The sequence below is a fragment of the Dipodomys spectabilis genome, unplaced genomic scaffold (assembly GCF_019054845.1).
Source record: "Dipodomys spectabilis isolate Male_0828 unplaced genomic scaffold, ASM1905484v1 ptg000348l, whole genome shotgun sequence".
Lineage (NCBI taxonomy): Eukaryota > Metazoa > Chordata > Mammalia > Rodentia > Heteromyidae > Dipodomys > Dipodomys spectabilis.
Genome location: NW_024871025.1, coordinates 211,152 through 228,632, shown reverse-complemented (window position 1 = coordinate 228,632; position 17,481 = coordinate 211,152). Strand labels below are relative to the sequence as shown.

Sequence of the window (17,481 nt, the reverse complement as noted above, 5' to 3'; positions counted from 1 at the left end):
GTTCATCCCTGTAATCCTAGCTACTCTGGAGGCTGAGATCTGAAGATCACAGTTAAAAGCTTCCCCAGGCATGAAAGCCCATGAAACCTCCAATTAACTACTCAAAAAACACCTGGAGGCTGGGAATGTGGCTTAGTGGTAGAGTGCTTGCCTAGCACGCATGAAGCCCTGGGTTCAATCCTCAGTACCGCATAAACAAAAAGCCAGAAGTGGCTGTGGCTCAAAGGGGTAGAATGCTATCCTTGAGCAAAAACAGCTCTGAGACAGTGCCCAGACCCTGAGTCAAACCCCAGGACTAGCAAAAAATAAAAAACAAAAGCAAAAACAAAATATCCAGAAGTGGAGCTGTGGTTCAAGTGGCAGAACACTAGCCTTGAACACAAAAGCTCAGGGACAACGCCAAGGCCCTAAATTCAAGCTCCAGGACTGGCACAGAAAAAGAAGAAAAAAAAAACTAGAATAGGGAAGGCTTTAAAATATGTGATCCACAAAGGAGGAGGCTGCAATGCTTGGTAAGAAATGTATGCATTATCCTGCCCATGTAATTGTAACCCCTCTGTACAGTATGTTCTCAAATAAAATAAAATAAAAATAAAATAAAATAAAATATGTGATCCAATGATTTTTCTTCACATAATATACAAGATAGCAAGATAGCCTACAAAGCATATTTATGTTGTATTAATCTCATTTAAGCATTATTGAGACTCATTCTGAAGTCAATAGGGTAACAGTTACTACCCCCAGAGTCATATATTGGCTATTGAAAGAACAAAGGAACTTGAACTGACAAATTGTTACTAGTTTGGTACTTATTTTTTTGTATATCATGGGGCTTGAATTCTGTTCCTGGGCACTGTCCCTGAGCTCTTCAGCTCACGGTGAGCACTCTACCACTTGAGCCACAGCTCCACTTCTCGTTTTTTGGTGTTTAATTAGAGACAAGAGTCTCATGGACTTTCCTGCCCCAGCTGGCTTTAAACCATGATCCTCAGTTCTCAGCTGCCTGAGTAGCTAGGATTACAGGCATGAGCCACCGGTGCCTGGATTAGTTTGGTACATTTTTATGCTATAATGCTGCCTTACTGACAATACCACATTATTTTAAGTACTACTGTATTACAGTGTTCAAAGCAATTAAATAGTTTTCCTTTCTGAAAAAAACTATTTGGAGCATGTGATAAATGTTCTCATTTGTATGTTTATTGTGTTTATTTCGGTATGTTAGTGTACAGCATATTGAATTTCTTTTCTTTGCAAATTCTTTATTGTGCTTAAGTGATTACATAATTTCACAAATTTCACAGTGTTGTTGGATAGTGAATGCTTAAAGTCACAAACACAGGACTGGCAAAAAAAATTTTAAAAATAAAAAAAATAAAATGATATTTTCAACTAAAAAAATGTCACAAGCACATTCTAACTTTCCTGGGGCAAATTGTCTATCATGGTCTATAAAATTTATGAGTTCTATGAACTTTGACAATACAGTTATTTCTTCCACATCAGGTGATGTGTACATTTCTTTCCTTTTGCACAGTGTCAGCTCCTTTTGCACAGTGTCAGCTGTTCCGTCTTTCCCACTCATTCCCTCCCTCCCATCGCTGCCATTGAGTTGCTTAGTTCATTTTGATTGATGTCCAGTGCAGCTGATGGTTCCAACTGTCTGTTGTATGTTTTTCTTTGATTTCTTTATATTTATATCTTTCATACTTCTTTTTATCTAAAGTTTTTAATCAAGCTGAAACTCTCTACACATTAAACATTTAACTTCCCATTCCCTCTACCCTAGACCTCTGACAACCACTATTCTACTTTCTCTATGAGTTGTTTATTCTAGGTGTCTTGGGTAAAAGAAGAATCCTACAATACTTGTCTTTTATATTCTGACTTATTTATAATTGTATATTACATATAACCCCAATTATGCATTATATATAGGCTAATAATCTTATTTAGCTGAACATAAAATCTTTCATCTTATAGCCAGTGTCAGAATTCTTTTCCTTTTTAAGGATAAATGATTCTCGTCAAATTTACCATTTCATTTATCTATTAATCTGCTGGTGAACACAAGATTTTGCTGCTTCATACTTTCAAAAATGTTGATTGTAGTTGTAAATAAGCTCTCACCACTTTGAATATTTTTCTTGGGCTTTTGATTTGAATATATTATCCCTGATACCTTTATTCTGTTAATCTTTTTTGTAGTTCAATTTTTTTGTCTTTATTAGCTTATATTAGTCATTCCAACAGGGTACATTTTATTCCTACATTTCCACACATTTATCCTTTCTTTACTTCAGAAGTTTTACCTGCTGTTTGAGAAGTTTTACCTGCTGTTTGATTATAGCATTAACCTGATGTCAGAAGTGTACCTTCTTTCTCACTGTTTTGAATTTTTTGTACCTTATTGGTTCTGCTACAATAAATTCAAAAGCATTTGTTTCTAGCTCTTTTATTGTGTTTGGCCTTGATTTTTATAAATGCTTCTTGGAATTTTCTTTACAAAAAGGAAGATAGTGTGGCCTGTGGCTCAAGCCTCAAATCCTAGCTACTAAGAGACTGAGATCTGAGAATCACAATTCAAACTCTTCTTAGGCAGGAAAGTCTGTGAGACTCTTATTTTCAGCTAACCCCTCTTCCCAAAAAAGTAGTGCTGTGGTTCAAATGGTAGAGTGCCAACCTTGAGCAAAAAAGCTAAAGCATACTGCCCAGGGATTTTTGGATTAAAACTTAGGATGTAAGTCCCAAGTGTGGGTTTCACATACTGTCTACTAAGCCTTGAACTTCTGAAAAGAAAATGTTCTGAGTGCATTTGCAATAAGCAAACATTGTATTTGTTTTGCCAGCATGGGGCCTGAACTCCCAGCCTGGGTGCTTTCCTTTAGCTTTTTTGTTCCAGGGTAGTTGATCTACTACTTGAGCCACAGCTTTTTGGTGACTAATTGGAGACAAGAGTGTCATGATCTTTCCTGTCCAGGCTAACTTCAAACCTAAATCTTTAGATCTCAGCCTCCTGAGTAGTTAGGAATACAGGCATGAGCCACAGGCACCCGGCTACTGGTTATTTTTGAGATGGGTCTTTTCAATTTTCTGTCCTGTTTGGCCTTGAACTGTCATCCTTTTGCTCTTAGCCTCCTAAGTAGCTAGGATTACAGAGGTGAGCCACCTGTTCTTGGCTGAGATCCTTTTTCCCCTAATCCTGTATTTGTGACATAGTCTTGATGTATAGCTGAGGCTCACTTTGAACTCATGATTCTTCTGCCTCCTGAGTGTGAGGATTAGTTATGCCTTAGATTACAAAACTACCTGCCATTCTAAAATTTTGGATGATACATATTTAAGTCATACTTTCCTCATTTGTGTAAGAGGGGAATTGTCATTACCTATAATATCAGGTTATTGTAAATAAAGTACTGCAAAAGAGTGCTTAGTATACTTCCTGTAACATATAGGTTATCATCAATGATAAATATTTGAGTATTTATAAAAGAAATTTTTATTTTAAAATTGCATTTTTGTTTTAGAGCTCTAAAGCCACATATTTAAAAATTCTAAGTCCATATTAAGCCAAATTAGCTCCCTGATGAGTAGATTACATCCCAAATATGTTTCAAGTAGATCCTATTAGTGAAATTAAGGGAAAAAAGGGAACCATTTTTCTCTACACTTCTCAAGTACATGTCCTATTTTCACCTGTAGTATCTTACAGTGAGGATTTTGTTTTTTGCATTCTTTAAACCAAGTAATATTTAAAAGAATGAGATTATTATCTTCATGTTCTTGCACTTTTGCTTGGCTTTCTCATTCAACTCTGGTACTCTAAGACCACCACTTCAGCTACAACTTCACTTCTGACTTTTAAAAATTATTATTAATATTATTTGTCGGCTGTGGGGTTTGAACTCTGGGCCTGGATGCTATCCCTGAGCTCTTCAGCTCAAGGGGAGCACTCTACCACTTGAGCCACAGCACCACTTCTGGTTTTCTTAGTATTTTTTTGCATATAAGAGTCTCATGGACTTTCCTGCCTGAGGTGGCTTTGAACCCCAATCCTCAGATCTTAACCTCCTGAGTAGCTAGGATTACAGGCATGAGCCACCAATGCCCACTAAATTGTTATTTTTATGTGTGTACTGGAAATGGGGCTTGAACTTAGTAACTTTTACTCTTGTTTGGCTGCTTTTGCTTCAGTCTGTTGTAACCCTGAGCCATACCTCCACTTTCAGCATTTGGAGATAAGAGTCTCACAGATATGTCTATCCAGGCTGGCTTTGACCATCATGTCTTCAGATCTTAACCTTCTGTGTAGCTAGGATTATAGGGATGAGCCACTAGCATCCAGCAAATTTTCTTTTTATGTTGCTAGTAATGGAATCTAGACCCTCAGGCTCTTCTACTTGAGCTGTACCTCTATCCCACCTCAGAAATTCTTTTTTTTCCCCCAGTCCTGGCACTTGATCTCAGGGCCTGGACACTGTTCCTGAACCTCTTTGTTCTCAAGGCTAGCACTCTACTACTTAAGCCACAAGCACCACTTCCAGCTTTTTTTGAGTAGTTCATTGGAGGTAGGAGTCTCTTGGACTTTTATGTCTGGGCTGGCTCAGCCTCCTGAGTAGCTAGGATTATAGGTGTGAGCCACAATCACTTGCAGAAATTCTTATACCTTACACTAAAGATAGGTGGAGTTGTATGTGTATAAAGCTCAATTTAATTAGCCATTTTATTTTTCACTATCCATTTCCTTCTGGGGAACAATATTTGGTACTCAGCCTCTTTACCTTGGCCATGAGGAACAAAGCTCAGAGACAGTACCCAGGCCCTGAGTTCAAGCCCCAGGACAGGTATGTGCACACACGTGCACGCACACGTGCACACGCGCGCGCGCGCACACACACACACACACACACACGGACATATTAATGATTCAGTGACAAGTCATTGTTATATGGTGGGTGAGAGTGCTATGTGATTCACTGGCTTCTGAACAGTTAAGAACTTACTGGAAGAAGTGGGACCTAGTTGGGAAATATATGGTATCATGTGTAAAAAGGTAGGTTTATCTACTGCTTTTGGGGAGAAAGCAAACATGACAGAAGGAAATGGAATATGTAGTGTTTAGATAAATTCTACAAATGGGAAAAGAGTAGAGGGTGAAGTATGCACTAAGTAATATGACAGGAATCTAGGAGGGGAAATGATAAATGTTGAGAAAATAAGTCATTTAAGAGGAATACTACTATACAAAGAAAGGAATTCTCCACAAAGAAAATTACCATAGGCACAAGAAATAAATATAAATTTACCATTATATAGTTCTGGCTTAACTCCAGGTTGCTTTGGCTAAAATTTCCTATTCCTTCTTAGCTGTTGAGATAATTGACTTCCTCATTCCTAGTGAGATATGGTGACTTCCCCAATGAGATAAGTGGATTCTTTTAAAGTTTTCCTTACATTTACTAATGTATAGGACCTGAATACTAGGAATGTGACTTCCAGTTGCTTATTAATAAAATACACTCCAGTCAACTAGAACTTAGATGCCCTTCATCAGTCTATTTTAATGGAAGTTTTATCTTGATATATTTGTTATTACTAGTTTGAGTTATAGATAATATGAGTTCATTGGAGTTTTATCATTCCTGTTGTTTTAAATCTGTCTTTTGATAGACATAGAACAAGAAATTCACATCTGAACTTGTTCTGTGGGTTTTAAGTGTAATGGAGGACCAATTCAACTTTTACAATAAAGATGTAGTAGTTTCTTTTGTAATTAATGTTTATTCTTTTGTGCAAAATGTAAAGCTTCTACAAGCTTAAATGGAATGATAGAGGAAATTTTTGGTATTTAACTATGTAAGGTCTGAACAGGAACACCTCCCTCCCTCTTGGCTAAGTTTCCACCCAGTATTTGTTACCTAGGTAACTGGCAGACCTGGAAGTAGTCACCTTCCCCTCCAGCTAGGTCACATCCTTGGCCACCTCTGATCACATGCCTCTCATCTGACCTTAAGAGGTCACATCCAGATCCAGTGTGGCCACACCTTTCCCCCATCTGGCCACACCTCTTCCTGTCCCTGGCCTAGATAAGTCCTGGCCCAGAGGTGGGTCGCCCCCTTCCTACCTACCCCCCCTACTTTCCTTTTCAGCCATGCTTTTCCACTATGCATGGCAGGGGCAGCAATTCAGTAAATAAACTTCTTCTCCTGCCTGAATAGCATGTGGTGTTCTCTTCATCAGCTACCTAATGAAACCTACCTATTTAATATACCTTACAAATTATATTCATTTTAATACAGCTAACAGAAATTTCTGCTTTGATCTGTTCAGGAAAACCCAAGAAAGTATAAGTAAGTTGAAATTTCGTTGTAGTGGCAGTGTAATGCTCACTTGATATAAAAATATTGGTGAAGGAAGTGGTGCTGTAGCTCAAGTGGTAGAGCACTAGCCTGGAGCTGATGAGCTGAGGGACAGCGTTCAGGCCCAGAGTTCAGGTCCCACAACCGACAAGAACAAAAAACAAAAAATACTGGTGAAGCTGGGCTCTGGTGGCTCACACTTGTAATTATAGTTACTCAGGAGGATAAGATCTGAGGATCACGGTTCAAAGCCAGCCCCGGCAGGAAAGACAAGTGGCGCTGTAGCTCAAGTGGTAGAGTGCTCGCCTTGAGCTGAAGAGAGCAGGGATAGCACCCAGGCCCAGAGTTTAAGCTCCACGACTGACCAAAAAAAATGTATTGGTGAAATTATTTTAGAGTTAAGATGGATGTGCTTATAAAAATTATTAAATGGCTGGGAATGTGGCTCAGTGGTAGAATGCTTGCCTTTCATTCATGAGGCCCTGGATTTGATTCCTTAGTACCACATACACAGAAAAAGCCAGAAGTGGCACTGTGGCTAAAATGGTAAAGTGCTAGCCTTGGGCAAAAGCAGCTCAGGGACAGTGCCCAGGCCTTGAGTTCAAGCCCCATGACTGGCAAAAAAAAATGTATTAAAATTTTGGAAAGACAGTTTTTATATTTGACAATTGCTATAACTTGGATATGTAGAACTTGGCTTAACTCCCTTTTTCGTTAATCTATGTGTGAATATATTATTTTATTATATATGTATTAATTTCTTTTTTACAGTATATTGGTCATGGAAAAAACGCACCACTTACATTGATATCTATCTATCTGTCTGTCTATCTATCTGTCTATCTATATTTTTTTTTTGGGGTCCAGTCGTGGGGCTGAACTCTGGGCCTGGGCACTGTCCCTCAGCTCTTTAACTCAAGGCTAGCGCTCTACCACTTGAGCCACAGCACCACTTCCGGCTTTTTTTTCTTTTTCTTTTGTGGTGCTGAGGAATCGAACCCAGGGCCTCATGAATGAAAGGCAAGCATTCTACCACTGAGCCACATTCCCAGCCCCAATATATATATATATATATATATATATATATATATATTTTTTTTTTTTTTAAAGTATTTTTTGGCTGGTTGTGGGGCCTGAACTCTGGGCCTGGGCGCTGTCCCTCAGCTCTTCAGCTCAAGGCTAGTGCTCTACCACTTGGGCTACAGCACCACTTATGGCTTTTTCTGCTTATGTAGTGCTGAGGAATTGAACCCAGGGCCTCATGCATGCAAGGCAGAACTCTACCACTGAGCCACCTTCCCACCCCCTTACATTGATAAGTTTATCTTAGCTTGTGTTGAGATTGACTTCTAAGTTGCTCATGGTGACCTCCAATTTGTGATCTTCATGGATCAGCTTAGTGAGTAGTTTAAAGGGATGAATAACTATTTTTTTTTTTTTTGGTTGGTTGTGGGGCTGGCTTGAGCTCAGGACCTGGGTGTTGTCCCTGAACTCTTTTGCTCCAGGGCAGAGCTCTACCAGTTGAGCCACAGCTCTACTTCTGGTTTTCTGGAGGTTAATTGGAGATAATAGTCTCTTGGACTTTTCCTTCCCAGGCTAGCTTTGTACCATAATCCTCAGATCTCAGCCTCCTGAGTAGCTAGGATTAAAGGCATGATCTACCAGCGCCCAGTGAATAATTACTTTTAATAAGCTAGTATTACAGAAATATCAACAAACTAAGAAGTTCTTGTAGATAATTGAGAAACACGTCTTACCCTCTCCCTAAGAAATTCTATGTTTTATTCTATATTTTATTTTGTAGGCTGTAGAAAATCTTTGTTCTTACAAGATTTCTGCAAATTTGTATAAACAGCTGAGGCAGATTTGTGAAGATCACATCAAAGCGCAGATTCATCAGTTCAGAGAATATCCTTTCAAAAACAAAATTTCTTACATTCTTATCTTCTCCTTCTCCCTTCCCCTCACTGTTTAACCCAGCTTGAAGTGGAATGTCTATTTTGTACATTTATCATTTTTGTTCTTTGCATTTTAGAGGATTTTTTTTACTTTTTAGCATTAGAGTTCAAATATATCTGTCATATGTAAGTAAAATTTCCTCTTATTGTTACCATTTTGTACTAGCAAATTTGTAAGAAAATGATAAACCAAAGATGTTATGCTCAATTATGTGTAGGACTTATTTCAAAAATTTAATTATCATATAGGTGATGTACAGAGGAATTGCAGTTACATAAGTCAGGTAATGGTAGGACTGATTTTTAAAGGTGCCTTAGTGAGAGACCTTAATTTTTTTGCATTTTAAGAAATACCTTTTGTTCTTTAGTTGTTATTGTTTTATTTAATGTAAAGAATTTTTTGTGTTTGTGATAAATATGCTTATATTGCATATATTACTTGTACTAAACATCTTAAAATATCCTTAACATACACTATGGATTCATTGGATAGTGTTCTTTTTCTAAAGAAGATTGACAGATGCTGGCAAAACCACTGTAGGCAAATGGTAAGTTAAAAATAATATTATAGGGGCTTGGAAGGTGGCTCAGTGGTAGAGCAAGCTTACCTTGCATGCTTGAGGCCCTGGGTTCGATTCCTCAGCACCACATAAGCAGAAAAAAACCGGAAGTGGTGTTGTGGCTCAAGTGGTAGAGTGCTAGCCTTGAGCTGAAGAGCTGAGGGACAGCACCCAGGCCCAGAGTTCAGCCCCACGACCGGACCTCCCCAATAAAAAATAGTATATTTCAGCTTAGACTTGGTAGCTAAAAAATCATCAAGTATAGGAATGTTACTTATAAAAGCCTTGTAGCCTGGTGCTGATGACTCACATCTATAATCTTAGCTACTCTGGAGGCTGAGATCTGAAGATCAGGGCTTAAAGCCAGCCTGGGCAAGAAAGTCCTAGATACTCTAACCTCCAATTAACCACAAAGAAAAAAAATGTGGGAAGTGGAGCTGTGGTTTATGTGGTAGAGCGGTAGCCTTGAGCACAAGAATCTGAGACAATGCTCAGGATCACAGTTCAAGTTCTGGGACTAGCAAAAAATAAAATAAAATAAAAATTAAATAATTAAAAACTACATCATTAAAAAGTTGCACTTTGTCAGTCTTTATTTTCTTTTTCTTTATTTTCTTTTTCTTTTTTTTTCTTTTTCTTTTTTGGGGGGTCCGGCCATGGGGCCTGAACTCTGGGCCTGGGCACTGTCCCTCAGCTCAAGGCTAGTGCTCTACCACTTGAGCCACAGCGCCACTTCCGGCTTTTTGCTTATGTGGTGCTGAGGAATCGAACCCAGGGCCTCATGCATGCAAGGCAAGCACTCTACCACTGAGCCACCTTCCCAGCCCCTTTATTTTCTTTTTATTTATTTTCTTTTCAGGACCTTATATTTGCTAGGCAAGCATTCTATCACTTAAGTCACACCCAGCCCATTCCGTCAGACTTTTCTGTCTGGGCCTGTTTTGAACTTTGATCTGAAGAGCTCAGCCTTTTGAGTACTGAAGACTGTATTGTGAACCACCAGTATTTAGCATAAATTAAAATCTTAAAATATATTCTCAATATGCCACAGGTACAATTTAAGACATTTTTATCTACTAGTCCTGTTGCTAAAGAAGAAGTGTATGTGTGCCCTTGATTCCCTTTTTTAATTTTATTTTCAATTCCACTGCACTAATTAAAACATTAAATAGCTATTATACTTTAATATGACAATTTTGATGAAAAAAAAATTTGCATTTTTAAATATTTGATTGTAAATGAATTGCTCTCAAAATTGGCTATTTGTATTAATTCATATTTGAAATATTTAATTTAGAACTACCTTTTATCTATACCAATTGGCTTCTAAATTGCTACCTTTTATCTGTACCAGTTGGCTTCTAAATTGCTATGATGCTCTATATAACAGGTATAGTATCCTTGAGTCTCTCTTTTTTTGTCCTGGGACATGAACACTGGGCCTGGGTGCTAACCCTGAGCTTCTTTTGCTCAAGGCGAGTGCTTTACCACTTGCACTACAGCTCCACTTCTGGCTTTTTTTGGTAATTTATTGGAAATAAGAGTCTTTTGGACTTTCCTGCCTGGTCTGGGTTCCAACCACAATCCTCAGATCTCAGCCTCCTAAATAGCTATGATTATAGGTGTGAGCCACCAGCACCTAGCTTGATTCCCTTTTCATACTTTCAATTACTTCTTTTTCTTTTTCCTTTTTGTTGGTCCTGGAGCCTGAACTCTGGGCCTGAACGCTGGCCCTCAACTCTTCACCTCAAGGCTAGTTCTCTACCACTTAAGCCACAGCGCCACTTCCGGCGTTTTCTGCTTATGTGGTTCTGAGGAATCAAATCCAGGGCCTCATGCATGCAAGGCAAGCACTCTACCACTGAGCCACCTTCCCAGCTCTCCAATTATTTCTTAAGTAGCAGAGAAATCAGAGGACTATTGTGTTTCTTTGCTAGACACCTCAACAAGGATTATTTATTTTCAGATAAATATGTTTATGTGTATGTTGGATCTTCAGAGTCTAGTATAAAACTCGTTTTTTTTCTTCTATTGAGAGCAAGTATTTCAATTTCACAAATTATAAAACTTGTTTAATTTCTTTTATTTTACAGATAATGATTAGAAGCATTTTTTTGTTTCTGGATAGAACTTATGTTCTTCAGAATTCAATGCTACCTTCCATTTGGTAAGGATGCTAGAAAATTGAGATTTGTTACAAATTAACTTAATTACAATCATGAAAGAGCAAGTCATACTGTAATATCCTACAAATTCACATTTGGCTCTGACATATGCTAATACTGAAGATGGCTAACTTTTCCTTAGTGTATACTAAGATATGAAGCAATTTTTCTTGCTAAGCAAGATTAACACTTGTGCTGGAATGTCTGTGAGTGAATTGCTACTGATCATCAAGACTTCAATTGTTTTCTTCTAATAATAGTATATAGAAAAATTGATGTGCACACAAAAGTGAAATGTTATGGTAAACTCCCATACCATGTGCCTAATTATCTGTAGTCATAATCTGATTTTGTAGTACTGAAGTCCATTAGTGAGTGACTAAATATGCCAGTACAGTGAAAATGGTTTTGTGTTTGAACTAATTCGTTGTTTCTTGAAACAAGGTCTCATTATGTAGATCAGGTTTGCCTGACATTCACTATGTAGTCCAGGCTGGCCTCAAATTCACAATACTCCTGCCTCAGCTTCTTGAATGCTGAGATTACAAATATGTACCACAATGCCCTGCTTTTTTGAATTAATATTGTTTCTTGACTTGGTGAAATCAAATGTTATCAGGAGATAATATAATTTCCTCCACCAGAGGAAATAATAAAAACTTAATTATGGAGGAAGACAGGAATTTAGTTTTCATTAAAGACAAAAATGAGTTTTCTGTATATTTAATAATGTTATTCAAAATTTAATATGGATTTAACTTTTTACAATTTCTCCTTTGAAGCCTAGAATCCTAATTAATGTGTAAGAAGTTAAGCAAGGCTATTCAGAAATGGTATTGTCAATTAATTTAGTTTTTTTTTTAATTTTAGGGACATGGGACTAGAATTATTTAGGGCTCATATTATAAGTGATCAAAAAGTCCAGAATAAGACAATTGATGGCATTCTTCTCTTGATTGAGAGGGAGAGGAATGGTGAAGCAATTGATAGAAGTTTACTCCGAAGCCTTTTAAGTATGCTTTCTGATTTGCAAGTAAGTTATTTCACTGCCTATAGATATGATTTAATACCCACATTCATAGTGTTTTTCATATAGAAGACATTCAATAAATATTTGTTGAATAAATGACCTTCATTTTGCTCCCTGCTGCCAGATTTATCAAGATTCTTTTGAACAGCGATTTTTGGAAGAAACTAACAGGCTCTATGCAGCTGAAGGCCAAAAGTTAATGCAAGAAAGAGAGGTATTTAAAAGTCATGTTTAATAAGTCCACTTTCTCTTACAATAGACCTTACTTTGTAGAATATAAGCTTCCCTATACATTTATCTTCCCAACATTATGCTGCTTTTCTCTCACTTAGGTGCTCCTTTCTTTTCTCTCTTCTTAAAGGCCAGAATTCTGGATCATAAACTCTACCTATAATTTTACATATGATTCACCCCTGTCACAGTTTGACAGGGCTGCTCCCAGGATCTTTTGGACTTGACATTTTCTGAATGATTTAAGGGGCGGAAAACAATAATATAAAAAACTATCTTTGTAGGTTCCTGAATATCTTCATCATGTTAACAAACGTCTAGAAGAAGAAGCAGACAGACTTATTACTTACTTAGATCAGACCACCCAGTAAGTATTACATGCTCAGCCTAATACTTTAAAACTGTTAGGAAATCTCTTACGGCATTTTAGGCATCTTAAACATGTTAAAAATACTTTTCAGGTGTGATTTAGATTTTTAACTGTTGTTTTTATAAATACAAATTTCAAGTAATTATTTTCTCTAGTTAACTGGATTTGATCAAGGATTTGATTGTTGGTCGTATGTGTTTAAATTATAATTTAAAATGATGTTAAGGGCTGATGTGATCTTTTAAGTATTTAGGGTGTTCACAGGAGAAACTTTCTGTACTTTCCCTAAATAGTCTCAGGGAGTTGCAGTAAACAGCATAGATAACTTATTTACTTTTGTAATAAAAAGAGAAACTTGAAAAAAAACAGCCACAGCAAGATCATGGAGATATTTACTAAATCTAATTTTGAAATACACTGTTTTTCTTCTTCTGTGCATAAAGTAAAGTAATTGAACACAGTTAATTTGGCACATTGGATGGGAAACATCAAAATTAGCATAAATATAATGAACTGTTTGATTTTTTTTCTCATAAGAGGCTTTGATTTTCAGGGAAGCCAATGTCAATCATTTTAATTTTTTTTCCCTTGTAGGAAATCATTAATTGCTACTGTTGAAAAGCAACTTCTAGGTGAACACTTAACAGCAATTCTTCAGAAAGGTAATTGGCAATTTGCCAATAATGTATTTTTAATGGTAATTACAAACTGAGTAGGGAATTGTAAACACTTAGCCATTTTAAAAGCTTGAGAGCTACATTTCTGAGAATAGACAACCCTTTCCCCTACTCAACGTTGAAAATTTTCTGGAGTTACTAGTTTCCTTAAGTGAAAGAGGAATTGAGAAGAGTTCACTGGTACCAATAAAGAAACACTAGAGGCCCTGAGGGTGTGGCTCAATGATAAGAGCACATGCCCAGAATTATCCCCAGCACTACAAAACATGAAAACTGGAAACTTGGGAATCTTTTTATAAGAAGACTAAAGTAAGGAAAGTCATTCCTTTTGCAAGTTTTTTTCTTTTGTATGTTTTCTTTTATTCTTAGACTATATAGCCAAGCACTTCTATTAATCCTAGATTTTTTTTTGTTTTTTGTTTTTTTTTCTGGTTGTGGGGCCTGAACTCTGGGCCTGGACATTGTCCCTCTGTTCTTCAGCTCAAGGCTAGCGCTCTATCACTTGAGCCACAGCGCCACTTCTGGCATTTTCTTCTTATGTGGTGCTGAGGAATCGAACCCAGGGCCTCATGCATGGAAGGCAAGCACTCTTACCACTGAACTGCCTTCCCAGCTCTAATTCTAGATGTTTTTATGGTATACCCAGAATTTTAATTTAACAATGATATAAATAGGCAAAAAAACTTTTGTTGCCAACAACATTTTCTTTTAAGTGATATAGTTAGAAATTTAATGTAATCAAATTACTATTTTGTTTGGGAAATCAGATATATTAGAACAGTTAAATTCCCCTATTTATGTATGGCTTTTTGGTTTATCATAGTCCATATTCAATACTCAAAAATATAAGTACATATACTAGTGCTAATTATAATGTGGCCCTGCATACGTATATATGAAATGAAAATTTATGTAAGCCAGATTTTAAACATTGGTTTATATATCTAGTCCATCATGTAAATGACACAAACAGTAATTCAGCTAACTTTTTCTTTTCTTGTACTGGTACTGGGTCTGGACCTCAGAGCCTTATGCTCTTGCTTGTTCTTTTCATTAAGGTTGGCACTCTACAACTTGAGCCCCACTTCCAACTTTTTTTCTTTTGTAACTTTTCAAATAGGATTTCCATTTTTTCCCATGATGACCGGAACCTCAGTTCTCTTATTTATGCTTCCTGTGTATTTAGGATGACAGGTGTACAGCACTGCTATGCTCATTTTTATATTGGCTGAGGTGGAGTTTCACAGACTTTTTGGCTTAGCCAGCTTTGAAATTTAATCCCCTTAATCTCTGTCTCCAAGTACCTAGGATTACAGCTATTGCGTCTACTTCGTTGTTTTCTTTTTTTCTTTTTTCTTTTTTTGTCAGTTGTGGGACTTGAACTCTGGGCCTGGGCACTGTCCCTCAGCTCAAGGCGAGCACTTTACCACTTCAGCCACAGTGCCACTTTATTTATTTTTTGAGTTGTCTTTTTTTCTTTTTTTACATTTTACATTTTTACATTTTATTATTAATATCTTTAAGTAATTGTACAAAGAAGTTCCCATTCTACAAAACAGTATATGAGTACAAGGTGTCTGACAACATTGTCACCCATTGCTCCTAACCCATCCCTTTTGCCACTTTTTTTTAAAATTGAGATTAGGTGATTACATAAATTTCACATGTTTCACATTATTGTGGAATAGCGATACTTAGTTAAAGTTACAAACACATTTTAACCTTCACAAGGCACATTGTCATTATCATGGTCTATAAAGTTTGTGAATTATATGAGCTTTGACAATACAAATTATTTCTTTCACATCAGGTGATGATTACATTTCTTTCCTTTTGCTTAGTGTAGGCTGTTCCTTCTTTCCCTCTCATTCCTCCCTTCCCATCACTGTCTTTGGGTTGCTTAGTTCTGTTTCTTCTATGTCCAGTGCAGCTGATGGGCCCCTTTGTTGTATGTGGTTCGTTTCCCACTTATTCTGTTCTTCCTCCTAGCTTCCCTCTGTTGCGTGCATATATCTACCATATATATGGTCAAGAACATGGAGTCTTTTAGCAATGATATGACAAAATGGGTGGCTATCCTTTGTTTCTTGAGTCCTGTTTACTTTGTTATATCTTCTTGCATTTTGGCTTTAGCATCTATATATCAGGGAGACCATGTGCCATTTGTCTCTTTGTTCTTGGCTTACTTCACTCAAAATAATTTCAATCCATTTCCTGCAAATGCCATAGTTTTGTCCTCTAAATGGCTACATAATATTCCATTGTATATAGCCACCACAATTTTTGAATCCACTCATCAGTAGTGAGGCATCTGGATTGTTTCCAAATCTTGACTATTGTGAATAGTGCTGCAATAAACGTGGAGGTGCATGTGTCTTTGTATACTGGTTCCTGTTGTTCAGGGTAGATGCCTAGGAGTGGTATGGCTGGGTCATAGGGAAGGTCTATATTTAGCTTTCTGAAGTACCTCCAGACTGCTTTCCAAAGTGGTTGTATTAGTATACATTCCCACCAGTGTAGTAGGGTTCCTCTTTCTCTGCATTCCCTCCAGCATTTGTTATTGGTTGAATTTAGGATGTGGGCCATTCTGACTGGGGTAAGGTGGTATCTCAGTGTTGTTTTTATTTTCATTTCCTTTACAGCCAGGGATGATGAACATTTCCTCATGTGTGTCTTTGCCATTTTTATCTCTTCTTCTGAGAAGACTCTCTTTAGTTCCCTTACCCATTTCATGATCGGTTTGTAAGATTTGTGAGGGGTTAGTTTCTTGAGTTCCCTGTATATAATGGATATTAGGCTGTTGTCTGATGTATTGCTGGTAAATACTTTTTTCCCAGTTAGTTGGCTTTCTTTCAAGTTTGGTTGCTATTTCTTTATCTGTGCAGAAACTTTATTTTAAGGTAGTCCCATTTATCGAGTCTCTCTCCAGTTTATTGTGACCCTGGGACTCTGTTCAGGAAGTTCCTTCCTATGCCTATAAGTTCAAATGTCTCTTCTATTCTGTCTGTCCTGCAGTAGTTTCAGAGTTTCAGGTTTGATGTGAAGGTCTTTAATCCATTTGGGGATTATGTTAGTGCATGGTGACAGGCTAGGGTTCACTTTCAGTTTTTTCCATGTGGCCACCCAGTTTTCCCAGCACCAGTAGTTGAACAGGTTATGATTCTTCCACTGTATGTCTTTGGTGCCTTTCTCAAATATCAACTAACTGTACATATGTGGCTTTATTTCTGGGTCCTCTAATCTGTTCCATTGATCTTCAGGTCTCTTTTTGTGCCAGTACTAAGCTGTCTTTGTTATTATGGCTCTATAGTAGAGCTTGAAATCCAGTATCGTGATTCCTCCTGCGTTGTTTCTTTTGCCTAGAATTTCTTTGGCTATTCTAGGTCTTCTGTTGTTCCATGTGAACTTTTGGAGTGTTTTCTCTATTTCACTAGAGTATGTCATTGGGATTTTAATGGGAATTGCATTGAGTGTGTATATCAATTTTGGCAGTACGGCCATTTTCACTACATTAATTCTGCCTATCCAGGAACATGGGAGGTCTTTCCATTTCCTGGTATCTTCTATGATTCCTTTTTTTTAAGCTTTTATAGTTTTCATGAAATAGACCCTTTACATCTTTGGTTAGGTTAATTCCTAGATACTTTATGTTTTTGAGGTTATTGCACTTTACTGTTTTCATAGTAACCAAAATAATCATAATTTTCACTCAGAAAAGTGGTCAGTTTGGGTTTAATTTAAAGGAAATGTCTATATTCTAATTTACATACAGACCATTTATAGGTCAAACCAATAATATCACATTAACAATTTTAAATTTCTTTTAAAGCAGGTACAATTTTTTCACTTGTTTGTCTACTGTATTTTAATGCCAAAATCTCTCAAAATTCAGGTTTAAATAACCTCCTTGATGAAAACCGAATTCAAGATTTATCTCTCCTGTATCAGCTCTTTAGCCGAGTTCGAGGTGGAGTTCAGGTTCTCTTGCAACAGTGGATTGAATACATCAAGGTATTAACAATTTAACTGTCAGTTTTTCTTTAACGGTTTATGTTTTATGTACCCAGTTCACATACCCAGAAAAGCATTTAAGCATTTCTTCTAAAATCCCAATTTATTTATTTGTGT

General features: G+C 37.0%; 1 protein-coding gene across 4 annotated transcripts in view; it reads left to right on the top strand.

Moving 5' to 3' along the window:
- Positions 1–17,481, top strand: part of Cul4b (cullin 4B) — a 43,163-nt gene that overhangs the window by 5,411 nt on the left and 20,271 nt on the right. For 2 of the 4 annotated variants that reach the window (XM_042665806.1, XM_042665804.1), the window contains exons 4-11: positions 8,167–8,270; positions 8,799–8,868; positions 10,974–11,047; positions 11,916–12,078; positions 12,200–12,289; positions 12,591–12,673; positions 13,271–13,338; positions 17,246–17,364. In XM_042665806.1, the coding sequence (XP_042521740.1) occupies positions 8,167–8,270; positions 8,799–8,868; positions 10,974–11,047; positions 11,916–12,078; positions 12,200–12,289; positions 12,591–12,673; positions 13,271–13,338; positions 17,246–17,364 (771 nt within the window). Of the gene's footprint in view, positions 1–8,166; positions 8,271–8,795; positions 8,869–10,973; positions 11,048–11,915; positions 12,079–12,199; positions 12,290–12,590; positions 12,674–13,270; positions 13,339–17,245; positions 17,365–17,481 lie in introns of all 4 variants that reach the window. The other 2 variants (XM_042665805.1, XM_042665803.1) reach the window with 1 other exon arrangement.